This window comes from Rissa tridactyla, chromosome 3, assembly GCF_028500815.1.
Source record: "Rissa tridactyla isolate bRisTri1 chromosome 3, bRisTri1.patW.cur.20221130, whole genome shotgun sequence".
Classification (NCBI taxonomy): Eukaryota; Metazoa; Chordata; class Aves; order Charadriiformes; family Laridae; genus Rissa; species Rissa tridactyla.
In genome coordinates, this window is record NC_071468.1 from 32,902,303 (window position 1) to 32,929,668 (window position 27,366).

Here is a 27,366-nt window from a genome sequence, read left to right on the forward strand (position 1 = left end):
TCTTAGCTTGCACAAATGAGGTAGAGTGTATTAATCTGTTCTTTTTAACCTGTTGGCGTTAATGTTAACTGTCCATCTCTAATTTCTCACAGTTGGCTTCTATCCAATTTGTTATTACAGGTGGTTCCACATATTAGTGTATTTCCAGTGCCTCATCCTGTATTTTGTCCTGTCTGATGCATTGATAGCAGCTGCTGCCTGCACTAACTGACCTAATCAGCTGGTGCTGCTTTTTTTAGTTTTTCCCTTTTAGGCTGCAGCATGGCTTTGGCTTTATTCAACGCCATTATGCATTTGACGTTTCTAGCAATGAAGCCTGTATAGCAGCTAGTCCTTTTTTTTTTTTTTTAGGAGGTTTGTGTGTTCTGAGTCTGTAAATAAAAGTGGCGGTGTTCCTACTCTGTCCTCTGGCCATAGTGTGTATCCTATGCTCTCACAAAGACTAGGCTGCTAGTGGTAGCTAGTGTTAAATAATTTTTATCAAACTTGGGCCAGTAGCACTTGTCCTCTAGGAAGAGGTTATTCTTGGTCAGTGGGGAGGATTTTGAGAGGTGAAGGCCAGAAAAATCTAGTTCTTAGTTAAGATTGCTCTTTCGTTACAGCCCCAGGTTCCAAATGTCTTTACAGGGCTCCTAATCGTGTTGCAAAATGCCGCTGCTGTAAACTTCAGCATTTTTGGTGTGACCTGGCTTGTCCTATGCTGGAATTTTGGGCCCAGCTTAGGGTGAATACTTTGTGAATAGCTGGGAAATGAGATAAAGCAGAAGTAAAGCCCTTATCAACATGGACAAATAGAGGTAAAATAGGGAGGGAAGAAGGAACTATGAAATATTTGTGCTGTAATTAAAGCTGCCTCAAGAGTAAGGGTTCTTCAAATATTTCTCGACTAATTAGGGTGGAGGCTATGAAAGAAGGGAGGAGGGAAAATAAGAAAATTACTTTGCCATGGCTGTGCTTCTTCAAGTGGTTTATGAGGGGTTTTTGCTATTTGTTATTGTAGTGATAACTGGAGGTTTGAAAGCCTGCCTCTGGAGATCTGGTACGCTGAGGATTTCTGCGTTTGGCTTATGAGGAGGCAACTATTTTCTAAATCTTTATCTCATTATATTAATGAAACTAAATCTATATCTCACTATATTAACTGTTTCTTACATGGTTTTCTTTTGTTAGCCCCTTCTTAGTGTCTTGCGTAAGCCCTCTTCAATTGGCTGGCCTACCACTGTGGGTAATGGAAATACTTCAGTTGTCAAGTGCAAGTGTTTTGTCCCTTGCATGTTGTTGACTTGGATTCTCTGTAATGGTCTAATACGTTGACCTTTTTCTGTTTAGTTAGGAGTATATGTGGTATTTCTTTCATCAGTTTCATGTCACTACCGCTGGCGGCTACCTCTGGGTTAGAAATGCTTTTTGGTGAAGCATGGTAGGATAAACGTTACTAGATAAACGCAGCTAGTTCAGGTGCCAGGTGTGAAAGGGGTGGCTTGCTGCTTATTGTTGCAGAACACAGAATTCAGTTTGCAAAGCAAGATTGAGGAAGGGGCGGCAAACAAAACCAGAGGCATTCTTCCAACAATAGAGAAGCTATTTACTTTAAGAAATGGAGAACAAAATTAGTGCGCATTTTCAGTGTTCTTTATAACCAATTTGGCTTGCAATAAACTTTCATACCTTTTGAAATGGATGTGTGCTAAAATGGGTGTCTTAAACCAATACAGCTGGAAGAAGGCTGTAGCACTGAAGTGTCCATGTTTTCCTCACACCCTCAGTGATACTTTTTTTTGTTTGTTTCACAAATCTTCTTTGGGGTTTTCTGTGTAACTTAGAGTTGAATTACTTCTTTTAAAGTGTTCTTTTTACTTCTTATCTCCTTAGGTCAACTGTACAAGATAGAAGGGCTTAAAACCATTGCTGTCACAACCAACGGGATCAACTTAGCCAGATTGCTGCCCCGACTGAAGGAGGCAGGACTGAATGCCATTAACATTAGCCTGGATACTTTGGTTCCAGCTAAATTTGAGTTCATTGTCCGGAGGAAAGGTACAGGCTTGTCATCTAAGGCAACTGCGTTAATACTTGCAGTAATGTTGTGAGTTGTTTTGTATGTCTTTCACACTCTGTTATTTTGGGAGGGGTGTGAATTGCTGTCCTTGTGAGGCCAGGAAAAGTAATCTGTACTAGCTTATTTGATAGTGACTTGTTTTCCTTCTTTCTGCAACCCTTAGGCAGGTAGAGCCCCTTTAGTTGGAGCTGGTGGAGTAAGAGATGCTCAGCTCGCCACAGTCAGTGGGACTGTGACTACAGCTGCCCGTAACTGTCTGGATCCTGATTAGTCATGGATATCAAGAGGACTCTTCAAATCTTGTGCTGATCTTGTATGCTGCTATTCTTTAATACTTTTTTTTTTAAAAAAAAAAAAGATGTTCCCACTATAGCAGCCAGGGGCTAAGATGCCACAGGAACTGAACTTCTTATCAGGAGTAGCAGCAGTTTCTGGAAGTTGTATTTGGGGCATGCTAGCAGTGGTCTCACTTGTGATTAGTGATGTTTCCTACCTCCACTAATTTTTAATAGGAATAAGAAACATAAACTGTGCCTGAAGTCATTTGTGGAGGGTTGCTAGCTTTCTAATTTCTCTACGATTGAGCTAGTAAGTCCAAATGACATTTCAAAAATGCTTGGATGTGCCCAGTGTTACTGATTCTTGTTTAAATGAATCGACTTCATGGTTGGGCTTCCTTCCAACCTAAAACTGATTTGATCTTAATCGTTCTATTTCTGTCCAGTAATGCAACTTTTGCAGTCTGTGAACTTCTAATTCAGACAAAACCTCCAAGTAGCCACTAGATGGCGCAAGAACGCAAGAGAAGTGTAGGGCAAGGAATGTTGAAATTTGGAATGCGGTGAGAAGTAATTTCAACATTTGAATCACTCCACTATCAAATCGAAGTTCTGCTGACAGGTGCACAAAGGTGTCCTTGTCTACAGTCTCTGTGGGAACACTTTTCTTCAGGTTTCTACATCATGGTGCAGAAATCTGCTCTTGTCATAAATCTGACTGGAGCACTATCCTTCCAGCATAGGCTATTGCATTAATCTGGTTATGTCATGGCACAGTTGGCTCCCAGAGAAGTATCTGGGAGTATCTAATCACAAGCAGGTGTTGACTGTGTTCTTTCCTTCTGCTTTCTGCATTTGAATATTACCTGGTTTGTGACATTCACTGGAAACAAGACCTTCCTTTGCTACTGATCCTCCACCTTCCTGAATTATATGGCCACAGCTCTTCATATCTGATTGGAAGCTGTTAGGAATGTGCTGCTTATAAAGTAAACTAAAATTTTGGGGGGGATGAGGGTAATTTTTATGTTTATAAATTTTCTCTTCCCCTCTTCCACCTTTAAAGAAAAAAAGGGTCTTTAACCACAAAGAGAGAAATTACTCAGCTGAATAGCATTGAGAATGAACAGGGAAGTTTCTATGACTCAGTATTTCTAAGGAGGAGAATAAAGTCTCCAAATCATAGATAATGTTTTTTTTAAAGTGGAGATCAGGTGAAAATAGTAATGCTGAGTTGAGATTTTTTTTTTCTTTTGTTAAGGGTTGAAATTATGTAAAAATACTGCTATTGTTTTTGAGGGTTTTTTATTTAATAGGAGATTTCCAAGTATGGAATGAGCAGAGAATAAAGTGCCTGCCCTACTGTGCTACCCAGTCTCCTGTGGCAGTTCCAGAGGCGACAAGATATAGCTGTATTAAGGTGAGAGGGATTCCTGGTCTTAGACTCCTACAGGCTGGTAACTTCTGTGGAAAGCAAAGGTGGCATCTTATTATGGAGATAACCAGGAACTCGAGAAAACTTGGAATCAGTTTTTCTGCTCCTCTGAAAACTCATTCTAGTGTTTTAAGAAAAGGCTGGGATTTTTGTACCTGTGGTGCAGGTGACCTGCATTACACCGGCTTTTATTCCCAAATGGCTAGGATAGAGGGAATGACTGAGATGATCATAGATTTCACTGTGTGAAAGCATACTAGAGGACCATAATTATTTCTACTTCTACCCATTTACCACTTTCTAAGGGATGAGCAAATGAAAAGTACTTTCTTGCAGGTAGCCATTCTAGCCTGTTTCACAGCCTGTCCCTTCTTTTTTATGCAGTACAAGGAAAATGAGAAAATGCTGTACTGTAAGTGAATCATTAAATGTTGGCTTTAAGCCTTTCTTCTTGTAAGGATTAACTGTTGGGAGGTGTTGGCCCACATAGGATTGTTCTGGATGTGTCTAAGGTTCTCTGCGCTTTAAAGTTGGCTGAAGTTATGATTTCAGAATAAATCTAAACTGATGAAAATATTAAAATTTTTCATTGTGTGGAAGAGCAAAAGGGTTGTCGCTTTGAAATGTCAAGCAAAAACCTCGGAGAACTTCTGAGCCTTGACAATATTTCCTGACACAATGACATCTAGTATTCACTTCTGCTCTAATATTTTGAAATATTTTGGTTTTATTCTTTTTGTTGTTCCATTACCACACAAGGACTTTGATCTAGAAGGGATGTTTCAATAAGTATGGCAATACAAATGAACTCCTAACAGCTTTCCATGAAAAAAAAACCACAAAACCAGAAAACAGTTAACATCAAAATATGAAATGCAGCTACAATTTACTTAATTTTTTTAATTGTAACTTAGAACTTTTATTTTAAATTATCACCCTGTCCCCAAAATATTTTAGTGGAAACAAGGTCATAGTTATTGTTCATCAGAATAGCTTACTTTTTTGTTTTGTTTGTAGAGATTTTTTGCTAGCTGTTCTGAACCACACTCTTGTGCTTGTGTGGCAGGAGGTAAGAGGCAGAAATGGGAAGGATATTGAGTGAGAGGCATTGCAAGCTGTAACCCTGTTCCGTACCTCTACAGTGAGCTGAGCCCAAGCACACGAGTATTCAAACGTGCAGAGTTTTTGATCTGCTGCTTGCTAATAATTCCTTCCTGGCCTTTTCAGTTCAGTTTCACCTTTCTGCACTCTTGAAGTCGCACATAAGGTTTTCTGAGCTGTTGCAGATCTTTTTGATCCCATTTGTGGCTCTGGGATGTGCTTACAGCAATGTATCATTATCTATGTTGTCACATTCAGCCTGCGAACTTGCTTAATTGGAATGAAAGCTACCACGGGTGCTGCAAACTTCCTGGGCGCACGCAAAATAAGTAGGTGGTGAAGGAGCAGGGTGACAAGTCATAACTTCAAAGAGTTGCTTGCGAGAGTTATTTCACTGTCTTCTCCTTGCTCTTCACCTCTCCTTTTGCAGCCAGCATTAGGACTAGCTTATAAAACGGTTAGCATCTTCCACTTTTGTGTGTCTATGCTTTATTATGCCTTTACCAGCCAGAAAGTCGTTAAGTGAAAGTTTTGTGTGTCTCTTTTTTTTTTTTTTTTCCCCCCGATCTTGAATGCATCCGATGTTAAGTATGCACAGAATATTATCTAGTTATTGCTTATTTCTGGTAAAGCACCTACAGATTCATGAAGTTACGATCTCTTCACTAGAGAATCTGAGTTTCCAGTAGGTAAAAGGTAGGGAAAGGTGGGTGACAGATCTAGACAGGAAAACATACGACTAGGAACAGCACAGGGATTGTCAGCACAAACTTCTGGAAGATACCGCCCTTTTACTAGCACGTGTAAAGTAGTCTTCAACAGCAAATACAGCTTTGGAGGAAGGAGCTCAGTCTCATACAGTGTTTGGTCTCTCACACCAGAGTTTAGCGTGCAGAACAGGAAGGGAACTTAGTCTAGTACCTGACAGGGTAGGAGAGAGACTCACAAACACGGTGCTGGCAGCTGAGCACACCCACTCACCAGAAATGCGTACCCAGAGCTTGGTAGCTTGGTCTCTCATTCTCGCTGCTGTCACCTTTTTTCTCTGCCAGCTGGTGAGTGTTGCAGGGAAGGAATAATACGTCAAATCTAAAATTGATATCTTGCTGAAAGGTCTTAACTTTGTTTAAAGTTGACAGAAGGCGTGGTTTGAATGAGATGACTAAGAGGCTTTCCTAAAGGCCTTTGGAATTCCAAAATTGCATTGTTGCTTTATTTTACTTCCAAATTTAGGAGGTATGTGTAGGGGTGAAGATACTTGTGCTAAATTAACTATATCTTTATGTCTGGGAGCAGCTGACAAGTGTAGGCCACACTAAATGGTAGGGTGAGATTGGGCACATCATTCCTTGAAATCACTGTAGTTTTTGAGATCTTTCGTTTGTTTTCAAGGGTCAAAGGCCAACTGAATTGCTTTCCTAAATGCTCTTATCTCTCCCCACACACACCATGTTGTGTTCACCAATTTCACATGTTTAGTTATAAAAATTATGATCCTGTAAAATGTTCCCTATTATCTTTAAACTAATGGATAGTCAGTAGCTTTGGGAAGCCAATTTTATATCTGTAGCCAGGGATGAACGGGGAATCAAGGAGCTTTTGTTTGTTACTCACCCCACTCCCTTCCACACACACTTCAGAAAGATCCTTTTAAAATTCACTTAGCAATATTGCTGTCTGACTCAGAACAGTGAGATTCTGCCACTTTAGCGAAGACACATGTGCCATTATTATCAAATAAACATTAATTTATTATTCTTTCTTTATTGCATATGAAGGCAGTTCACAAATGCTTTCCGCTTCCTTTAAGAAGAATGTAACACAAGGCAAAGCTGAGGTATAGGGAAGTGGAGAATCATATGCTAATGATACATGGATGTCCAAAGATGCAGAAAGGCATACCAGCAGTTTTGACTACCCAAATACCAGTTAAAAAACTTTATCTCACTGACTTGACACTGGCAGCCTTTGCAGGGGGATAGTGTAGAATTGAAGTCTTTACTTGCAGCTCTTCTTACTTGCAGCCTTGTCTACTGAATCTGTAGATTCTGTCATCTTTTTGTCTGGTACTTAATAACCTCCTTTTGCATTCTGTTTTTAAACAACAAAAATAATATTTTATTCTTTTTATATCTTAGGCTTTCACAAGGTAATGGAAGGGATCCACAAAGCCACTGAACTTGGCTACCGTCCTGTTAAGGTAAAGCCAGTTAAACTGTTGTGTTTTACCATATATTGTGATAAAAGATACAGACCACCTGATGAGGAATTTACTATTCACACACAGAATGGTTAGAGTTGGAAGGGACCTTAAAAATCATCTAGTTCCAACCCCCTGCCATGGCCAGGGACACCCCCACTAGGTGAACACTTCCAGGGATTCGGCACTGACAACTTCCCTGGGCAACCTGTTCCAATGCCTCACCACCCTTACAGTAAAGAATTTCTTCCTGATATCCAAAACTGAAGAAAAATTTTAGTAGAGTGAAGATCACATGAAGAGGTAAAGGGGGAAATTCATATAATCTCCTTGTGCAGCTGAGGGCACAGGTTCATATTGCCACAAAGCCCTGCAGGCTACAGGGTGGTCGTGCTCCGTGTTTGCCTCTTCTTACTCCCTCTATCGATTTGGTGCTTGTCTGACCCAGCTGTGAACTTGGACAAGGGGGTTAACAGGCAGACAACTACCCTACAGAAAGATGTTAATTTTCTCCTGGTTTATATCTCCTTCATCTGCTTACAGCAGACTCTGATGAGTGCTGGTGTGAGAGAGAGGGAAGGGGAGTCCCCCTTTGGGGGTGCAGGTGGACCAACTTAGCTGCAACAGGAAACTTCACCCTAACTCAGCTGTTTGTAGTTTTGCAGCTGTGTTTCCTTTCAGTTTCACCAATGTTTTGCGAGTTCTATTATGTTTAAGCTGTTTAGGCTACACAGCTATGAAAAACACTTGAAATTAAATGGTTTTAGGCTTCCCTGACAGATCTTAAGGATCATCATGCACGATGCTTGGACGCACAAGTCTGCCTTGCTAACAGGGAGTGTTGTAGCAACTGCCCAGCCATCTGTTGTTCTTGAGTTAAAGCAGAGAGGACCCGAGGCTCCAATGATGATATTTTTTATGACGGAAGTGCAGAAAACTCAGTTTTAACCTCTTTTTGGAGGAAGGCAGAGCTAGTCATCCTGCAGCCTATGGTTATGGAGTGCGCTGTGAACCCTTCCTGATCTGGGGCATTTGCTTATGATCTGTCAAAAAGAGTGCTCCAGAAGGTACCCTGGCAGTCCTTTTACAGAAGCCGTAGTTTTTCATTTAGCAAGGCAACTTTAACAACTTTAGTTAGATTGAATGCAAAAACTTACAGGCAAGTTTGGCAGAAATTATCATCTATACCATTTCAATCCTGCTAACTTCCCTCATATTGTCTTTAAAAAAAAACAAACCCAAACTTCTTTCTATCTACCTTGCCTTCTGCAAGGACTATGAAACCTTGTGTAAGAAGGAAGAAATTCATACTCTGCTCGCTAATTTCAGGTGTCTGCTTTTCCGGCAGGTAAACTGTGTGGTGATGCGAGGCTTCAATGAGGATGAACTGCTGGGCTTTGTGGATTTCACAAAGGATCTGCCCCTTGATGTGCGGTTCATAGAATACATGCCCTTTGACGGTAAGCAGTCCTGCTTTCAGATTCTTCCTGGCATGGGGTGTGCCTTGGACACAGGTGAATCTGGTGGTTATTCACCCCATGGGCTTGTCTCTGGAAGTTTTGGTGAGCTCTTTCAGGGAATTAGGAATTGACTTAAGTTCTGTGTTGTGTTTTTTGCAGCTTATCTGTCTTCCCTTAATAAGCTGGAGAAGGATTAGTAGCAGGATTAGTTGGGGCTGGGACACCTACAGGGAAAACAGATTTTTGGAGAACGTAGAGGTGGTTCTTTGCTAATTAAAAAAATAAAATCGACAGTCTGAAGTTATGCTGGCTTTGTTAATTCCAGGCAATAAATGGAATTTCAAGAAGATGGTAAGCTACAAAGAAATGCTTGATACAATTAAACAGCGATGGCCTGAATTGGAGAAATTGCCTTGTGAAGCTTCCAGCACAGCCAAGGTGGGGATAGACAAAGAATACGAGAAATGTACCCCACATTCTTTCCCTGCCCTGAATCCCCAAATTCTCCCAAGTTTAATATTTATATTTGACGAGCAAAGTAAAAAATATCTTGGTGGAGTAGTTCTGGGATTTTGGTCAAGCTGCCTGCGTGTGATTTGACTCGTATTAAACACTGGTCATAATCTTTACCTCTAGAAATACAATGTCTTTACTAGATGCCTTGGTCAGATATAAAGAATGGCAGGCTTGTATCCTGTATGTACAGCTTTTGAAACTCTTGTCAGTCTATGTCTGTTTGTCTATGACTGCATGTTAACGAGCCTGATGAAATAGTTGTTCAATGAAATAACAGTATTGCTTTAGAGTGTCACATGAGGGATTTCTAGCCTACATAAATCTATAGCTCATGGCTAATTAATTAAGAATGTGCCTACTGGCATCACCTGTCAGTTGCTGACTACAAGAGCAAACATATAACAACTTTATGAATATCCAGGAACAGGGCAGAATAGATGGGAACACTGACAAAGCTGATTTTGATTTTTTTTTTTTATTATTATTATTATTAGTACTATTATGATTTTGATATTGATTCCCCCCCCCCCCTTCTTGTGTGACCTTAGAACCGAAAAAAATATGCGTTAAAATGCCTTCTGGTCTTTGGGCAAGTGGAACTTTAAAAGTGAGGAGTCTATATTTGACTCTCCTTTTTTCTCGTCTGCATTTCTTTAGAGCTATAAGGTGCCACATTTCCAGGGACAAATCAGCTTTATCACCTCCATGTCAGAGCACTTCTGTGGATCCTGCAATCGGCTGAGGATAACAGCAGATGGGAACCTAAAGGTTGGTAGTGAAACATGATTCTCTTTGCTTTCATGCAGCCTTTCTTTCCTTAAAAGTAGCTGGGATATAAAGTAGGATGGAAAGGTGGGTAATTATTACCAGCTAACTCCAGTTTATCTGTCCTGTATGTATTCTTGTTCAAGCTTCTTGGGCTGTTAGGGAGATGTTACATCACCTTTTTTTCGTTTCTCTGTTTTGCTAACATAGTTAACTTCAATTGTAAAACATGGTTGCAAGGCCAGTAAATATAAACATTTATTTTAATCTTTGATTGAAAATCATCTTAACATGTGACAAGCAGATGATTTCCCATTAAAAAGGATCCAAGCAGCTGTGAGAGCTTGGCTTCGGTGTTCCACAAGGATCCTGTCTTGTTTCACCAGACATCTTCAAGCAACTCTTCTGCTTCAAGAGAGGGGTTGTACATTTGCTCAACGGCTGTCGAAAGGGGAGGGATAACCATTTCCTGCCACGTTGAAACTGGCAGTTTCTGGAGGAAAAATTAAAGTTTTCAATTAAAAATTGGCACTTATGCATTGTCACCTGATATTGACAACAGCTGTGCTGCTGTCTCATGTCAGATGACCGAGGCAGCCTGAAGGCCCAATGAGCTTGGGTTACATAAATGTCCCAGGCTGTCTGTCTGTGTACATGAACAGAGAGAAAGAAAACAATCTCCATAAACATTCCCTTTCTTCAATAGGACAGGCCTCTTCAAAAGTCTTTACTCTGAGGTTAGTACAAAATACTTGTAAAAGCCATTTATTGTTATTTTCTCATTTCTCCTCTTTTGTTTCCTTGGGTTGGCTGCAGGTGTGCCTTTTTGGGAATTCAGAAGTGTCCTTGAGAGATCACCTAAGGTCAGGTGCCTCAGAGGAAGAGTTGGTTCAAATCATTGGAGCAGCAGTGGGCAGAAAAAAGAAACAGCATGCTGGTATGTTTGTTGTGCTTGAGAAACAACAGCAGTGGCTAGGGAAAACAATGGCCTGGTGCTGCTGTGGGGTGCATTGACTTGCCAGGAGAAAGAAGGAGGAGCTTCTTGAATGAAGCTACGTTAACTCAGGAAAGAATTTTCCTATCTGATAAGAGTATTATCCGGTAGAAAGATGGTAACCTACTAGTCCTGCAGTTACTCCAAAATGTGGATGTCAGTTTGGAGTCTTCAAACCTTCCACATGAGCTAGAATCCAGTCCATCTAAAAGTCTTTCAGACAACTTTTGTCTTCAAAGAGATGCAAATACCGCTGCTCATGATAACAACAGCAAAGCATAAAGCTAAGCAAAAACTGATGGAGTTGTACTGGATCCCTTTTTTCTTAAAACTAATTTGTTGTAAAATCAGTACTAAAGCTACTAAAGCTAAATTGAGCCGTTAGTCTTAACTACTGCATTAACATTTTTCTAGAAGTGTTAAATGTATTTTTGGGTATGCAGAAATTTGTAGCCACTCACTAGTGGTCTGTGTTATGTCGCGACACAAGGGCCATGACGATGCAGTCACATCATCAGACTGTGTTAGTCTTTTCTGAATATATAGTGATATAAACTATATTTCAGTCACATCTGACCCTAACCATATTTTCGTAATCTGGCTGCAGCTGGGAATGCTGACTTCTTGTACGTGAACTGACTTTATGATCATGGAATAGTCCCCTTTACACTAAAAATACGCTTTGGCCCTTTTTGTTCTCTTGCAGATTCTGCCAGATTACCAACACTTGGTTTTGCCCTTTTCCATGATGTATAAAAAAGAGGCTTTTAAATCTGAGCATAGACTAACTTGCAAAGTACATTGGTCTGACCCCCATAAAATAGTGCCTTGTAAACATAAGGGACAGGATGGAGAGATTTGTTCCTTTTCTTTTAGAGCATTCATTTCTGAATTTCTGATTTGGGAAAGTAAGGGGTGGGCAGGGGGAAGAAGAGTGTTCACCCCTCTAGTAAAGGCATTTTGCCATCAGCAGCATTTACCTGACATTGTTTGCCTTCTTCCCATTTGTATTAATCCAAGTGATGTCCTTGGGGCCTTCTGGGATTGGACTTCCTTGAACTGGAGCACTGTTAACAGCTTATCCATAGAACTAGTACAGTTAAATGCAGTCCCAAGTTATTTGAGTTCTGTAGTAGGCAGACTGTAATTCAGATTATGAAAAGCTTTCTGGGAAGGGGGTGTACAGCGTGATAGACCTGTAGCAGCTGGATGCTCGGAGACTGTGGCAGCTATGGTTTTAAATAATACCATGGTAGATTCCCCCTCCTCCAGCTCCCTCAGTCTTTATTTAGCTTTGGTTTTCCTAGCATGCAGGTTGCACCGTGGAGAGCAGAAAACTAAATATATAAACCAGATGCATGACTTACAACCTAAAAAGCTAGGATTTTTATGTGTTCCTTATTTTATTTCTAGGGATGTTTAACATTTCCCAGATGAAAAACCGGCCAATGATCCTGATTGGTGGGTGACAAATCAGTACGTAATAAACATACAATGGTTTTGTTTGGTTTTTGACTTTTGGGGGAGCAGAGTGGATTGGGCTTTTAAGTCTAATTTATCTTTGGTTTGGGCTTAGGTTTTGACAAAGAAATAGGTTTCTTGCAGTTATGGTTAACATGCAGAAGTGGAAGAGGGGAAAGGTTTAATGTCCCTACCAAGCCTTGTCCAGTCTTCTGATTGACAACACGGGTTTTGTTTTCTCTAATTTTGAAAGTTTAATACATTTTCCAAAGGGATCACTAGCTTTCCTACCTTATTTCCTCTTCGCTTCCTTTGTACTTAACGAGAACAGTACATTAACTTGAAAGGCAGTTTGGGGGGAGTTTTATGAAATTGACTAAGTTGCCATATAAACATAAAGGATATGGGATGGACTTTTATCCCTGGATTAAGACGTTCATCTTTGCCTATAATATATAGAGGCAGTAACCTGATAGAAATCCAAGTTTTCCCACCTCGCTACTTCTGTACTTCAGAATCTGAAAGCTGGGCCTTCATTCTTTTGACATGTCCTCTTATTGCTGCAAAGTCTCAGAACATAACCATGAAAACTCTAGTATCTGGGATCTGACCGGTCCTATAACCGAGAGCCTTTCTTCTCCTTGTTGTGTCTACTGAAGTTGTTTCTAACTCTCCCTTCTGCTTGACGCTCTCTTCATGGGTGATACAGCACTACTGGGGTTCTCTTACTGGTTTTTCACATCTCCTTAACCGTGGTTTTACCTCCTCCATGCCTACATTTCCCTGTTTTGTAAGATAGCTATCTATCTTCCCAAATACCTTTTTTCTTCCTTAGATTGAAGAAATGCTTGCAAAATCTAGCATTGTGAGATTGTTTTTCTGTTGTTACTTATCAACAAGGAAAAAAAATGCAGCAAGGGTAGGAGATGAACGTTATGTTTCAAACCCAAACTCGCATCTTCCCATTGATGGTCTAGAGCAGGTTAGCTGCTGCACAGCTTAAAACACAGCTTTTAAAACAGTTACCCTTGGGTAGGGTAACATGCATTAATTCGCGGTCTTTGCTACAGGTGATATAATAACTGCTCTCTCTTTTTTTTTTTTTTTTTTCTTTTAAACCAAGACCCTAGTGCTTGTATTTCTGTTGCCTTTATTAGGAAATAGGATCTACAGGGGTCTTTTAAACATAGGTTTTCACTGGGAGTATTTTTTTTTTACTTGATGCCGCCCTTTAAAGGACCATCATTTTCCACGTTGAGTTTTAGAGCGAGTGGATTCAGTAGTGCAAGATTGTCTCTCTGTTTGCTTCTGCTCTTTTGTATTTGGCCACTGCTGTATTGTGTTCCAGGAAGAAAAAGGACCCTTTGTTTATAGTGCGTATTGACTTGCTGCACGAGGGAAAGTTTTCTGGGTTTTAAAAAAAGAGGAAAAATACTATGTTAAACTCTTGCCAGCTCATTGGGACCTACATAATTTTTCAAGATGCCTTTGAAAGAATCCCCACGCTCCAAAGTTAGCGTTCATAGCAATGTTTGGATGTTTACAGACCACATCCATCCAATTTCCTTTTGAAAAGTGCTTTAACATTGTCTGATGTACAGTGAAAAAGAGGCAGCCTCTCCAGGTCTTCCCCTAGCTGTTCCGTGTCCCTTCGAGACCAACTGCTGGCAGTCACTGCATCAGTGGGGAGACCGGCGATGAGTAGAGAGTATCCCACTGTGACACATGGCGGGAATCATTAGGACACTTCCTAATTGTGTTTTGAATTACATAAAAACTTCAAATAATGCTGGCGTGCAAGCAGTCATGGGGGGGTGGGGGAGCGTATGGAATTAATTTAATTGAAACTTAATGAATGCTGTGGAAATCACTAATTGGCTTTGCTGGTCCCAGTAAGCCAAACCTGGCTTCTTCCCTGCACTGCTGTTGTCTGATCTTTTGCTATGTGGTTTGTATCCTATTTCCCTTAATCAAAATATTCCTTTTGGCAGGTTGTTCTCCTCATGGGTTCACTTCAGTTATGGGAGTTTCCTCCTTAATTTAAGTATCTCCTGCCTTCTTTCCACCCCTCCCCCTTACGCCCCCGAGATTGTGCTAGTTGGAAGCTAACACAATTAAACTTCAGGTGCAGTAATAGAATATAAGGAGATGCAGTTTGTCAGATGGTTTTAGTAGTGTTATATATTGTACAGTATCTATTTGTTTTGTAGGTATATGAGCAATTTGGGTGAAGACAGAGATGGCTAGGTACAACTTGAAGAATACATAGCTGGTTAGGAAAAGCGAAGATGCTTTGCATGCATTGCTGTCTGCTGCTGTCTTTTACTTAGCACTGTACTTGAGCAAATAGTACTTCTCGTCCTTGCTCCTGCCCGTGTGTGTTTACCCCGTGGAAGTAAGCCCTCGTCTGCCTTTGCAGTCCAGCTTCTGGAGAAAGACACCTTGCTAAGGGTTTAGCTTCTGCTTTAAAGCTAATCAAGGAATACAGAAGAACAGAGTACTTTGAATGTCTGGATTTTAAAAGGGATATTCAGGTTAGGCCCCACTGTAGAAAGAGAGAGGGAAAGAAAGGAGGAATAAGCACAATTTCCTGGGCTCTTCTAAAGCAGAGCAATGTTGCAGTCAAAACATCTATGTCCATTTAATTCTAGTCCTCTAAGGGTAAACACATTACCACTAAACTTACAGGAGTCTTAATTTTAGTGGATAGGCCATCAGCTCTAGATCAAAAAGCGTCTTTGCCTGAATTTAGATTATTGCAGTAATTAAAAAAAAAAAATCATGAAATCTGTGGTTGATTTAAGCTTCAGTAATGGGCACTTTCAGATCAATGTTTGGAGGGTACTCTGGATGAAAAAGGTGCTAAGCCCATGAGTCTTGTTCCAGCGCAGGCTGGGACTAACAAGGAAGAGATTGGTTTGGGTTTTTGTGTTTTTAAAAAAAAAAAAAAAAAAACAAAACAAAACAACCCACACAGGGCAGGGGGAGCACAACTAATGGGTTGCCCCCATCATGTCTGTTACTGTCACGTGGACAGTCCGAGCTGATACCTGTAGCTGGGGCAGCAGAGGTAGCTCAGCAAGGTGCAGGAGGGCCAGTGAATCACTGCTGTGTTTCACCTGTGAGCAGCCTGAAAACTCATGAGTAAGGGAGGCCCTGAATTCCAGAGCTACCAAAGGAGATTATTGAGCAAAATCTAATTCCAAGTTTCTCACAGCAAGGAGAGCAGGAGCTCCAACATGTTTATCAATGAGGCCATTAAACTGGGGCTTAGCCACTTACCTCTATACTGCTTTCTCTTTACTTACAAAACACATCGCTTCTCTTATGTGAAAAAAGACTCCTTCTGTCTTGACACTTGGCGTGCAGCCCTGTGCAAATGCCAAAACCAAGGGATTAAATGGTGAAAAGGGGCAGGAGGGCTTACTACTGCTCTGCCAGCTGGGAGCTCTGCCAGCTCGACTTGGAACGTACTTCTGAGTAGATTTAATATCTATCTGTCAATGAGGGGAGCGTGGTTTTTCCAGTGCTTAAACTTCAGCTGTCATTAGCGTGGTAAGAGCTGGCAGTAATAAGAGAGGTTCCCATCACAGAGCCGCCCTCTGAGCTTGCAGACAGTGCAGTTGCAGACATGGTACTTCTGGTCCCTGCTCTCCTCAAGTGCTGGCATGACCCTTCCCTGTAGAAGGAGATGAAAGCAGGGCGTGCAGCCACCTGTGCTGGGAGGGATGCGTTTGGAAAGGCAGAGTTGAGAATCTCAGTGCAAGAATTTCCTGTTAACCCTGCCAGGCTTTTGAAAAAGGACTGGTGCTGGGACAATCTCAAATGGATGCTAAGGCGCTACGACTTGCTTTTCTTCAGAAGTGATGTTCCCCTAAGCTTTCTTGGCTGATGCTTCTCAATAAGTGTTGATAGTTTTTGAAAGCAAGTTGTTCCTTCTTGTCAGGGACCTTGAAATAAGTGTTTTGTGTCTTGGGGTTTGTAAGAACAAACCAGCAAATGCAGGGAACTGATGAGAGAGAAGATGAAGAGCTTGAGGAGAAAAGTGGACATTTGCAGGCTTATTGAGGTTTCTGCAATACAGAGAGTCCCAAGCAGTGCTCTGACAGGGTTCTCAGCTACTGCAGACTTAGCTTAGCTTTCCCGTTAGTAAGGTGTATTCTCATGTTACTTTCTTTTTCCCCCCAGAGCCTGCGTTGATGTCATTCCCGCTATGCCAAGATGCCCTACAGAATCCTCCAAATTCAAAACAGTGGGGCCACACATTTAGCCATCGGCTGACTTTGAGAGCAAGTTTACCCAAACAAATGGGAAAAGCATTAATGAAAAATAAGGTTATAGGACAACTTTTCCTGCCAGGATCTCACCCAGAGCAACAGTGGCACATAACAACAGGAATTCTACGGACCCAGCTCAGAGGCTGCTGTGTCTTCCAGAAGGACCCAAGCTCCACATTTGACACAAAGTGCCTTGAGGCTTCTCCTGTTGGGCAAGTTTCTGTGGACTGCCAGTCCAAAGAGACGAGTCCAGGATCAGAATTCTCTACCAGGGATTCAGGATCTTCTGCCAAGGTACCTCGTGCCTCTGACAACTTGACTCACACTGATGAGGAAGGACGGGCCACAATGGTTGATGTTGGAGGGAAGCCAGATTCAAGAAGAAGGGCTGTTGCTGGTGCTGTGGTCCGCGTGGGTGAGAAGGCATTTGGGATGGTGAGGCAGAACCAGGTGAAGAAAGGGGATGTGCTGGCAGTAGCCCAGATTGCAGGAATTCAGGGAGCCAAGCTCACCAGCCAGTTGATCCCGTTGTGTCACAACATCCCCCTTAACCATGTTGAGGTGTCTCTGAGCCTGGATGAGGCCAGGTACGCAGTGGTGATTCGCAGCTCCTGTCAGACCTGGGGGAGGACAGGTGTGGAGATGGAAGCTCTGACAGCTGCCAGCCTGGCTGCCCTGACTGTGTATGACATGTGCAAAGCAGTTACTCATGACATCGTGATCGAAGAGGTGAAGTTGCTTAGTAAGACAGGTGGGCAGAGGGGAGACTTCTCAAGGGTCTAGATCATATCCAGACACCACCAGCCCCCCAGGTGACCACTGCTCGTGTTCAGCCTCTACTTTTGTTCAGCTGGGTGTACCATACAACAACCCTACAACTCCAGTTTTGCCTTACCCTGTCAGCTTACTGCAGGGTGATCAGTGGAGCCACTCATCCCTCTTGATAACCATTTGTGGTTTTTAGAGGACAGGCTTCACTACTCTGCTTCACTACTTCATCTCTGTGTCCTCACCATGAGCTTGAGCAAAGGTTCTTAGTTCTACCACAGAGGTTGGTTTGTTGTTTTGGTTTGGGTTTTTTATCTCTTGCTGTGAAATATTTACAGCTGCTGTCATCACACCATGCAACTGTGAGCTCTGGAAATGAAGCAAATGCTGAAAGTGCTGTTATTTGACAAAATTAAGTCAAGGATTAAGATTTCAGAATTGTGTCTGTCCATCTGCCCCCCTGACCCCTTTAGCTGAATTCAGAAGGTGACAGTGACAAGAACGTAGCTTGGGAACCTTCCCTTAGCAGAGATTATAACTGTGGAACAGCCAGGGTCAGAGGAGCAGCTCCCATCCCTCCGCATTGCTCCTGCTGCCCTTGCCTTTAAGCGAGAAATACTCACATTATCAGTTTCAAAAGGGAAAAAAAAAAAAAAAAAAGGTGGCAGCTTCCCAGCTCTGCCTTGAGCCACTCTGCAAAACATGATGTAGAAACAGAGGATTTCTGGGTTTGGAAGAATTATTTTGCTGATCTGAAAGATACCTTTTACAATGTTAGCAGCATGTTCCAGTGTTTTGACCTTAGCACTCAAATGCATCGAGGCCCTGTGTCTGCATGCTTAAGGGCGAAATTATGCCATGCACAGAGGTAGGCGTGGGCTGTCCCTGACCTTAGAAATAGCTATCACACCAAGGCCCAGAAGATTCCCAGTTTTTTAATCCTACAGTGCAGCTCCTAGTAACCAGCAACCTGCATAGCCCTGACAGATAAAACAAACCTTAAGGCCAGTAGCCACTTGGAAGAGTAAAGTAGTTGCTGTTGCCTTGGCCAGAGTGTTTCCTGCATGTTCCTCTAATTTGCTTTCATGAAGTTTTTTGGGCTCAGAGCACTTAAGTGTTCCCATAAATGTACCAGTGGCCACTGTCATGTAGCATTAAATAGCTTTGATAATTGACTATTCTAGATAAGGAATTACTCGACATTGTTAATACTGATGGGTCCTTTTCAAATATTAATTTAAATGCTCTAAACAGGGTGTTTTGAACTTTGGTTTACTTGTTTTCTAGTGCTTATGGCTAATGTGAAGTTGCATATGATTCAAGGTGCTCCCTCTCCATACGCACAGAGAGTTGAAGACAGCTCTAATAACATTAAAGAGGCTACCGAAAAAGTGTCTTAAACTTTGCAAGTAGCTGCTTCTCATGAAATAAGGTTAAATTACTGTGAGCACCAGTAAAGCACACACCACACTGTCACACACATCCTGCTCACTTAAAGTAAGCACAGGTCTAAGAGGAGGCGGCAATTGGTTTTACTAAAAATCTCATACGCTAGCTACCACAGAAGGCGCTCTTTCCATAGCAGGTGAATTAACTTGATTCTTTATTCATTATCACTGTGAGATAGGGCACATGCAATGACGCACATAGCAGCTCCAGCTGAAAGGGGAAGGAGTCTGGAAAGCTCGGTGCCCAAATTCCATAAACATTTGTACACCTGCATTCAGTGTTATAGTCCTGATTCCCCTGAAATCCCTGATCTGCCTGTAAGTTAATAGTAGGGGCAACTCCTGCTCCTTTCCAGGAGTGTACGTACTGCTGCCGTACCGAGCACCAATCCCAGCTGAGCCTGCAAATATGAGAGACTACGTTCAGCTGTGGAGCTGCTGTGCCAGGAGTGCAACCGTTTCCCTAGCTCAGCATGGAAACAGATCGCCAGGAAAAGGAAGCACGTGTGTAACCTGTTAACCGATTTACACAAGCACTTAATTCCCCCCCACCGCCACGCACAACACACCCTGCCCTCCCTGCCTTCACCCAGCCCCTAGTGAGTTTTCAAAAGTAAAAGGAAACTAGATATACATGGCAGTAATAAAATGATGCTTTGGGGCATATGATTCTTTGGCTTCTGAGAAGTTTGCGGTCATGCTGTAAAGCTCACACAAAGGACTCAAGACCATACAAGGGACTGCAGAGCACACACGCGTGACCGTCACACACATCTTACTACGTACGCACATTTCACTACTTTCTTGAGTTGAGAGTGGCTGGAAGCTTTGGGCAAACGGCATTTGGTGCCATTTTATGCTCATATTACATTATCATGTCTTGAAACTATGCACATTTATACATAATGAACCAAGCATGAGTCAACGGAACTTTTTATGAGAGAAATGAGCTGATAGCACTGTGTGTTTGGGTGGTGCTGCGTGGGCAAGGATGTAATATATGTTGATGAACTGACTACTTTTTGGAGGCTTGCTTTTTTTTGTCCACTGCATTTTTAATAAACACTAGTTCTAATGGAGTACACTTCGCATTACTTTGTATACCCTTCTTAATTCGTTCAAAGGAACATCTCTCTTTTAATCCATGAGCTTTTCTGTGAATGCTCAGGACGAGCAAGAAGACAGCCTTTATAAGTTGCAATGATGAGTCAGCAATTAGCAAGGGATCAGTCACAATAACTTATTACTGTAAGGAATCCATTATTTTTTTTTTTGTCGAGTGAAACTCGTCTCTATCTGGCTGTTCTGAGTAATCCCATAAGCTTAGCATCATCATTTATCATCATCTCTCATCATTAGCCCAGCTTCTCCCCCGTGCCTGTTCTGAGTCAGTGGATGTGCATAACAGCACCGCTTTGTGTTGCGGAGTAATATAAGGAACTGGTGCCTCCAGAGCTCTCCTAGTCTGGGTGAGCCAGGTTCCTGGGTGACCACGCACTGGAACGGGTCTGGGGAAGCACCTGTACAGAGGTGACTCCTGAGTCATTAATAGGTCTAAGGGAAATTCCCCTTCTGATCCATCTAAGCTTCCAGGAAAGCTCTCGCCTCTTCTACTATCGAAAAGGCCCGTTCCTACCTGAGGAAGCTCAGTCGATCGAGCTGGTCACTGCAACCAGCCCCACGCTGCAGCCCCACAAGAAGCCAAGAGGCCCCCAGGGCAGGTGCCCTGCGAGAGGGCAGAGCCAGGGGCTGTACTGCCCGGGGGGCTCTCGCTCTCCAGGTACAGCCTCCCACTGCTGCTGATCCTGGGATCATAGCACAGAGCTTTACGTCCTTTTCCTAAGAGCTGTTTCCTCACTTGCAACCAGGTTTTTGAAGGTTTAACCAAAAGAAACAGTGTGAAGCACCTAGCTCACCACCTCCTTCTCCTGAAGGGTGCTTTAAGAGCACAAGTCACACCTCTGGCACCGCGTCCCGCAAGCAAAGCAAGTATTGCAGACCAGGGCAGCCCTGGGATGCATGGGCAGCACAGCTTTTGCCTGCTGGAAACTCTCACTTGTCCCAGCTGATGTCCCATTTGTGCGTCATCGTCTGTTCACTGCTAATCCAGCCTGCGTCTTCGGTGGCAGCCTGGCCTGTCTCCTTCACGGCCACATCCTGAGGCTGGCTACCCCGCCCTCAGACTGCCTTGGAAAAAACTGGATGTGCCATAGAAAGCAGAAGCCAGCAGAAGCTAGTCACTAAATATATATTCTTAAAGAGATTAAATCTACGTCCAAGAGAGCGACGCTTTCAGCAAGTGCTGAGGGAAGAAGCGTGGGGCACAGAGGGCAGAAATACCTTCAGAAGGGACCTCTTCTTTCTGAATGGGAATCACTCAAAAAGCAACAACAGCTGAGCACTAAAAAAGGGAACAAAATTTTAGCTATTCTAAGCCACCGGTGACCTGCGGTAATTCTCCTTAAGTCGCTGACGTTATTCAGCTTTACGTGGGATTTGACTGAACAGAATCCGGCCCTTCGTCCCAGCCCGCCCTTGGCCCTTCGCTAGTTCGCAGCTCCTTCTGGCTGCCTCAGCAGCAGTTATGCAGGCATGTAACAGCTTAAAAATGGCTGTAACACCGTGTGTGCTTTGGCCAGGACACAGGGCTGCTAATTAGTTAAATGGAAACACAGTTCACTTCCCTCCACTTACTTGGAGCCGTGCTCCAAGAGAAGCTTAGCATTTCAGGGAACCTAAAAACAGTTGGAGAAGTGGCTGGTTGCAGTGGCCTGACTGAGCTTTCCTTTTTTTTGAGGCTTCGGGTTAAAGCCTCAGCTTTGGTCTCAGAAGCCCGTGGACCCGAGGAGCCCTGCAAAGCCATGGCGATGGCCTGCAAACCCCTGACGTGTCTGTCAGGCTCCCCACAAAGGCACAGGGTGGAGCGGCTGAACCCTTTTTCACAGGAGGGGCCTGAAGGGCTTTGGGGGAGCTCGGTGCACCCCGTCACAAGAGCAGGTTCTCATTTTGGTCACAACGAGCTTATATAGCAGGAGCTGAGACACAAATCTAGCCATCTCCACTTCCCTCCGTCCCTTCACCCTGCCAGTGCTGCGTTTAGAAAGCTTTCAGTTTAGCATCTCTATTTTTGTACTTATCCTGTTTGCTCCTTTAGGGAGTGACGAGTACCCGAAATACGAGTGGGGAAGTGCAGCTGAGGGCAAGTTCAGCGGAAGGGACGGGTGCCCCGAGGCACTGCTGAGCTTTGCTCTGAGCCGAGCTGCGCGACAAACTGGGCACTGCCCAGCTTCACCTTCATGGCCCGACTGCAATGGCGCGGCCACGGCCATCAGGCAAGCTGCCCAGCGCCCGTGGCTCTCCCAGGTGCCATCCACACAACCCTTGCTTCACAGAACAGAGCTTCACACTTCATTACTGCTTCAGGGTTGCTTTTAGAACCCCAAATTAGCAACAGCCTTAGAGAGACAACTGCTTCATCAACAGAGAACAGGGAGCTTATCCTCAAATTCTGGAGAACCTGCTCAAACCCAGAAACTCTCAGTACTGCTAAGCTGTTCCTGCAGGGATTTAGTCTTTAAATAAATGCAACGGAAACACTCTCTTCTGTACCCATGATACTTCCAGGGTGCGCAGCTGACAGGACACGAGGCCAGCAAAAGCAAAGTTTCTAGTTCCAACATCAAGGGCAGTTTTGCTGCAGCGTGACAGGAGCGACAGGAGGGGGGGCGGGGAGGAAGAGGAGGAGACAGCAGAAGGGTCGGGCAACTGCAAACTTGTGTGAGTGTTATCCTTGGAAAAATGACACGAGCCATCAGATACGCAGCCGCTCCATGAGCCAGTCATGCCCAAGGCCAGTTACCAGCTGGTGCACGTTGTGGCAAAGCTCCATCAACATCAGCAGAGCTTTGCCGTGTCGCACCAGGCGGAGACCTGGCCCATAGCATCTGGGGTCTACGGCTGCGCAGCTCTGACCTGCCATTCCTCCCACTTGCCAAGGCTTTAACGAACCCCCGTTTCATTAAGGGGGTCATTTTGGCACTTGAGTCTCCCCACACACAGAGTTCCAGCGAGGCTGGGATTGCTGCTGTCTCAAGGCAGCACGAGGGGCTGCACCCTCCCCATCCCGCCCCATCCCACCCCATCCCCAGCTGCCACCCACAGTCTCTGCTCTTCGCAGAGCTGCGCTTCCCCACCCTGGGCCTGACGCTGAATGGAAATGCTTTAGCTATGTGGCTCATTTGGCTTCTGCAGATCAGCTCCTGGGGCCATCCTCAGCCCAGATCCAAGAAATGAGCTGAGCTGAGGGAAGGGAATAATTTCTGCTGCCCCTGAAGCCTCATCTCTCCTATTGCAGCTGGCAGCTCCAGAGGCTCCATCCTGCCAAGACTGAATCTTAATTGGGATCAGTGGAAAAGACAAGCTGCTGCCAGGGCCGCCCTGATCCCGGGCTTATAGAGAACACGGGCAGAGCTTGCCCGGCCCCACAGGAGAGGGCCTTCACTAGGGTTTACAAAAAAATAAAATACAATTCCCTCCAGACCTGTGGTATGGGCGGAAGCAGCAGGATGAGGCCGAGGAGGAGAGGAGATGGCTTAGCCAGGCGGTTTGCAGAGGAGGAGCAGGCAGAACCACACCACGTGGAAAACCCTCCTGCCTTTGTTGCCTGTGGGGAAGGGAAGCCACCAGCAGGGCCGAGGGGCAGCTGGCAACCCCCAGGCCCTGCAGTAAATCCAAATACTACAGCCAGCCCTGAACAGACATGCAAAACTATCAGAGTCTCACCCGCAAACACTCCTGCCAAGGGCTACAGGAAAAAGGACAAGATAAGCATGTCTTCAAGCATCCTGTCTGCACGTGGCACCAGGACGCTACGCGGTGCTTTTTCCCAAGCCACAGACATTGATTTCAAGCCCACTTCCTACAAAGACCGTTGCCAAAGCTCCCTCATACCTCCCCGATTAGGCACAGTCTAGCCACCCCTTTGGCTTTGAGGAGGCACCCAGAAGCGCTACTGCCAACTCCTAATGCACCCAAGATGGGTGCTCCTGACCCGATTTCCTTATAAACACCGTGTCCTGTCATCTCAGCCACCGTCTTGTCCCAGCAGCAGCAGAAATGTGCAGTGGGAGCAGAGCAGAGTGAGTAGCCAGCAGTCTGGGTGATTTTGACACCGTTTGTTCCGTCTTGCAGATTTAGGTGCATCTCTGAAGTCCCTACAGCAGAGAAGGGCCACCGTGGTAAGGTCTAGCTCAGACTGGGAGCTTTAGAAGAGGTCACCTTGCGGACTCAGGGGGACAGGGTTACCAGCAGCTTATGCCACAGATGCCATGCAGGCATCTCAGAGCTGCTGGACCTGAGCGGCGAAAATTGGCTCTTGGTCTAGCAAAATGGCTTTAACGGGATTTTCCACCCAGCGAACGCGCTTTGAGGGACACACCCAGGACATTCAGCCATCAGCAACACCACTGCCTGCAGAAGGCTCTCGGCCAGGCAGACTGGGAGGGGTATTTAAACACAAGTTTCTTGCGTTCATCTTTATAGCCTGCTATTTCCCTCCCGGCTCGCTGAGGATGCCTCAGAGCTCATCCCCCTGGGATGTCCCAGATGCAGCAGAGGCAAGGCCAGGAACGGCGAGCCCATCGCCGGTAAACCAGAGCTTTTGCAAACCTACGCCAGAGAACTCTAGCTGAACCCCAGCAGCTGGAGGGGTTTTCATTTCCACTTCTCCAAGGCTGGTATTTTCAAGGTGTTTTTATTTCTTTTTAATCAATGCACATGGCCAGCTCCGGAGGGGGCTGAAGGAGGGGAGGGAGGCGGCGCAGCCACTGTAACTCTACAAAGTAGTTCCACATGCAAACGAAACGGGGCCCGACTCGCTCGGTGCGTGTTTCGCAGTGTGGTTACGGGCCGTCATTCCACCTCCACAAAGCTGTTATTTATTTACTTAAAGACTTGCATTCCATGGAAAAAGATGCCCCAAGATAGCACTGTGTTTCTAAAATTAAACCCAGCTGGCTGGAGTGGGGAGCAAGCGAGAGAGCAGTCCTGTGTTCCCACCAGCAGCGGGAACAGGGATCCCCATGTCCCGGACTCCCCCACCCTCACCGAGCTGCAGGAGCGCCTGGAAAAATGCCTCCTGTGTCCTCAGCCATGAGGGAGGCAGCTCTCCGGGAAGCCAGGCTCCCAGCAAGCACCTTACCCAAAAGCAGGAGCGCCACCGCTTGCTACAACAGGGGACAAGGGTTTGATAGCAGTGATTGCACTGGCAGCCCTGGGAAAGCCCTCGCCCCATTGCGGGAGAGTGGACATCCCACCAGGCACCTGACACAGGTTCGACTGCAGTCGGGAGAAGTCCTTTAACATAGTTTGTGAGGACAGGCTGCATTTCTGAGGCTCATCTCCTATCTAACCTAGCCGAGATTTTCTTCCAGTTCACGTGTCACTGGTAGCTTCCTCCTCACAGTGAAGCTCATTTAGCCCTCACTCTTGTAACCTAAGTTAAGAAACCTGTTTTCACAAAAACCATTTATAGAAGGGAAGGGGAAAACCCAAGTGTTCCTCCAACCTCGCATGGCACCAGCAAGAATTTCCCCCCAGACACGCTCTTGGCACCTGTTCCCCTGCCTGACACACACATGCACAGGGGCCTCTACATCAGCTCAGAAACGAGTGCATCGGCTCATCAGAGCAGCTGGTGCCGGAGCTGCTCTTCAGGGCTTTTACCATGGCCTAGATTTAGCCTCATCCCTCAGACAAAACGTCTCCACACACATGCGGCTGAAGCTCTCCAAAGGACTGGTTGGACACTGGTAGAGCCCCCTGTGCCCATCGGGGCTGGGAGTGCCTTGGAGGCACTTGGGAAGCAAATCTCCCTGGAATGGTGGAGGTGGCTCCACAAGGACCGTGGTGGGGTTCAGCCCCAAACCTCGCTGCTCTGCACCACAAGGCTCATGCAGATATGGGACAAGGAAAGACGGCAAAGAAGCCTGAACCAGACCGAAAATCATCAGTGGAAGAAATGGGGACGGTGACTGATGAGGACGGCTGAGCAACAGGGAAAACAGTGAAAACACTGAGGAGGTCGTAGGTACCTCCGCAGCTGCTGCCCCCCAGCACACATGCCAGCTCCCCCGTGGCCTGAGGACCATGCCCTATCCCGACCACAGGCAGGAGCTGCTGCTCCCCCAGCTACGAGCAAAGACAGTCCCTATCATCCCACGAAGCTTGTTGTAACCAAGGCAGGAAGAAGAGGACAGTCCCACCACTACAGGCCTGGACTGTGATCCAAAGGGACCCAACCACAGGGATGTGGGCTGGGCCAACATGTCATGCTTGGTTAAGTCACTCAAATTATTGCTTGCAGATGGGGACACTAACCTGGCCTTCCCGTTGTTCTGTGCACTCAGCAGTGAGCGGCTGGAGACAGATTTGCAAGGCCCAGTGCACCTGGAGAAGGTGATGTTTGCCACCAGATCGACAAGGTTGCTTTTAGATGTGGCTTTTCTCCCTCGGTTTCTCCCAAATGCTAGATGAAGACTCCCCCTCCCTGCCTCTTACGGGAAAACCTCCACGTGCGTTGGTGACAGCCCAGATCCTGTTCTAACAGCCACGAGGGGCGCAGATGGTCAGGGGTGGCAAAGCTCACTGCTGAGCTGAGGGGAAGGGCAGGCAGGAGCAGGAAGGGAAGAGAGCTGGCCACCATTCCTGCAAGAAGCTCTCAGAAAAGAGCCTGCCCTTCATCAGAGCTCAGCTATTTCTGTGATTATGTCCATTTGCCCATAATTATACTGGTTCTGCTCTGCGCAGCACCAAATCAGGTCTACTGATCCCTGTCCAAACTCCTGCTGCCTTCCTGTTTGGATTAGGGTGCCGGCATGGGTTAAAAATTAGAGAGTAAGATTGCCTTAATATCTGATTTATCCCCTTCCTCCTCCCATCCCGCTTTGGGATGTGCTGGTCAGCATCCCCCCGGGAGAGGATTAATCAGGAACAGACAGAGAACTGGCAGCTGCCTGACAAGGACAAGATCGCGGCTATGGGACAAGCTGCAATTTGGAGTCTCTTTCTTTGACCCTGGTACAAGTCCAAGACATGCTTGCTGATGCATCCCAGCACTGACACCCCAGGAGCTGGCACGAGATCAGCATCCCCGAGGCCACAGTTAGCTCTGGTCCCAATGTCATATTGCCTCAGTGCTGGAGCTGCTTCTGCGGTGAAAGGCTGCCCGTCCCTGTGACTCCAGAGGCAGCTTCGGCTCTCCAGCTGCGGAAAGGGCCTCCTCTCCACTTAGGGAAAAGCTTTCATTTCAGGGACCAGAGCAAGGGAAGATGTTACCGCCATTCTAAAAGGGCAACACTACACGTTTAACACTCGCTCCCGGGATGAACAGCAGCTACACCACCAGCAGATCACACGAGGGGTACGACGGGAAGGTAGGAAGTGCCGTCTGATCCGCCTGCCAACTCCTGCCCCATTAGGGCAGCACCCGTGTGCAAAGCCGGGCTCAGCACAGAGCAAGAGCCTTTGTACCAGGGACAATTCTCTGCAAGAGGCTTCACCTGGAGCCTGAGGTGCTTGAGCTCCAGCAGCTGCTACTGCCACCAA

At 45.2% G+C, this 27,366-nt stretch overlaps 1 protein-coding gene across 1 annotated transcript in view; it reads left to right on the forward strand.

The window, feature by feature from the left end:
- The window catches only part of MOCS1 (molybdenum cofactor synthesis 1), a 32,231-nt gene extending 12,390 nt beyond the window's left edge, over positions 1-19,841 (forward strand). The window contains 9 exon segments of the mRNA XM_054194999.1: positions 1,873-2,037; positions 7,012-7,073; positions 8,422-8,533; positions 8,859-8,971; positions 9,707-9,817; positions 10,631-10,751; positions 12,222-12,269; positions 16,458-17,322; positions 17,324-19,841. Of these exon segments, the coding sequence (XP_054050974.1) occupies positions 1,873-2,037; positions 7,012-7,073; positions 8,422-8,533; positions 8,859-8,971; positions 9,707-9,817; positions 10,631-10,751; positions 12,222-12,269; positions 16,458-17,322; positions 17,324-17,510 (1,784 nt within the window). The 3' untranslated portion in view covers positions 17,511-19,841.
- Positions 19,842-27,366: the final 7,525 nt, after the last annotated feature.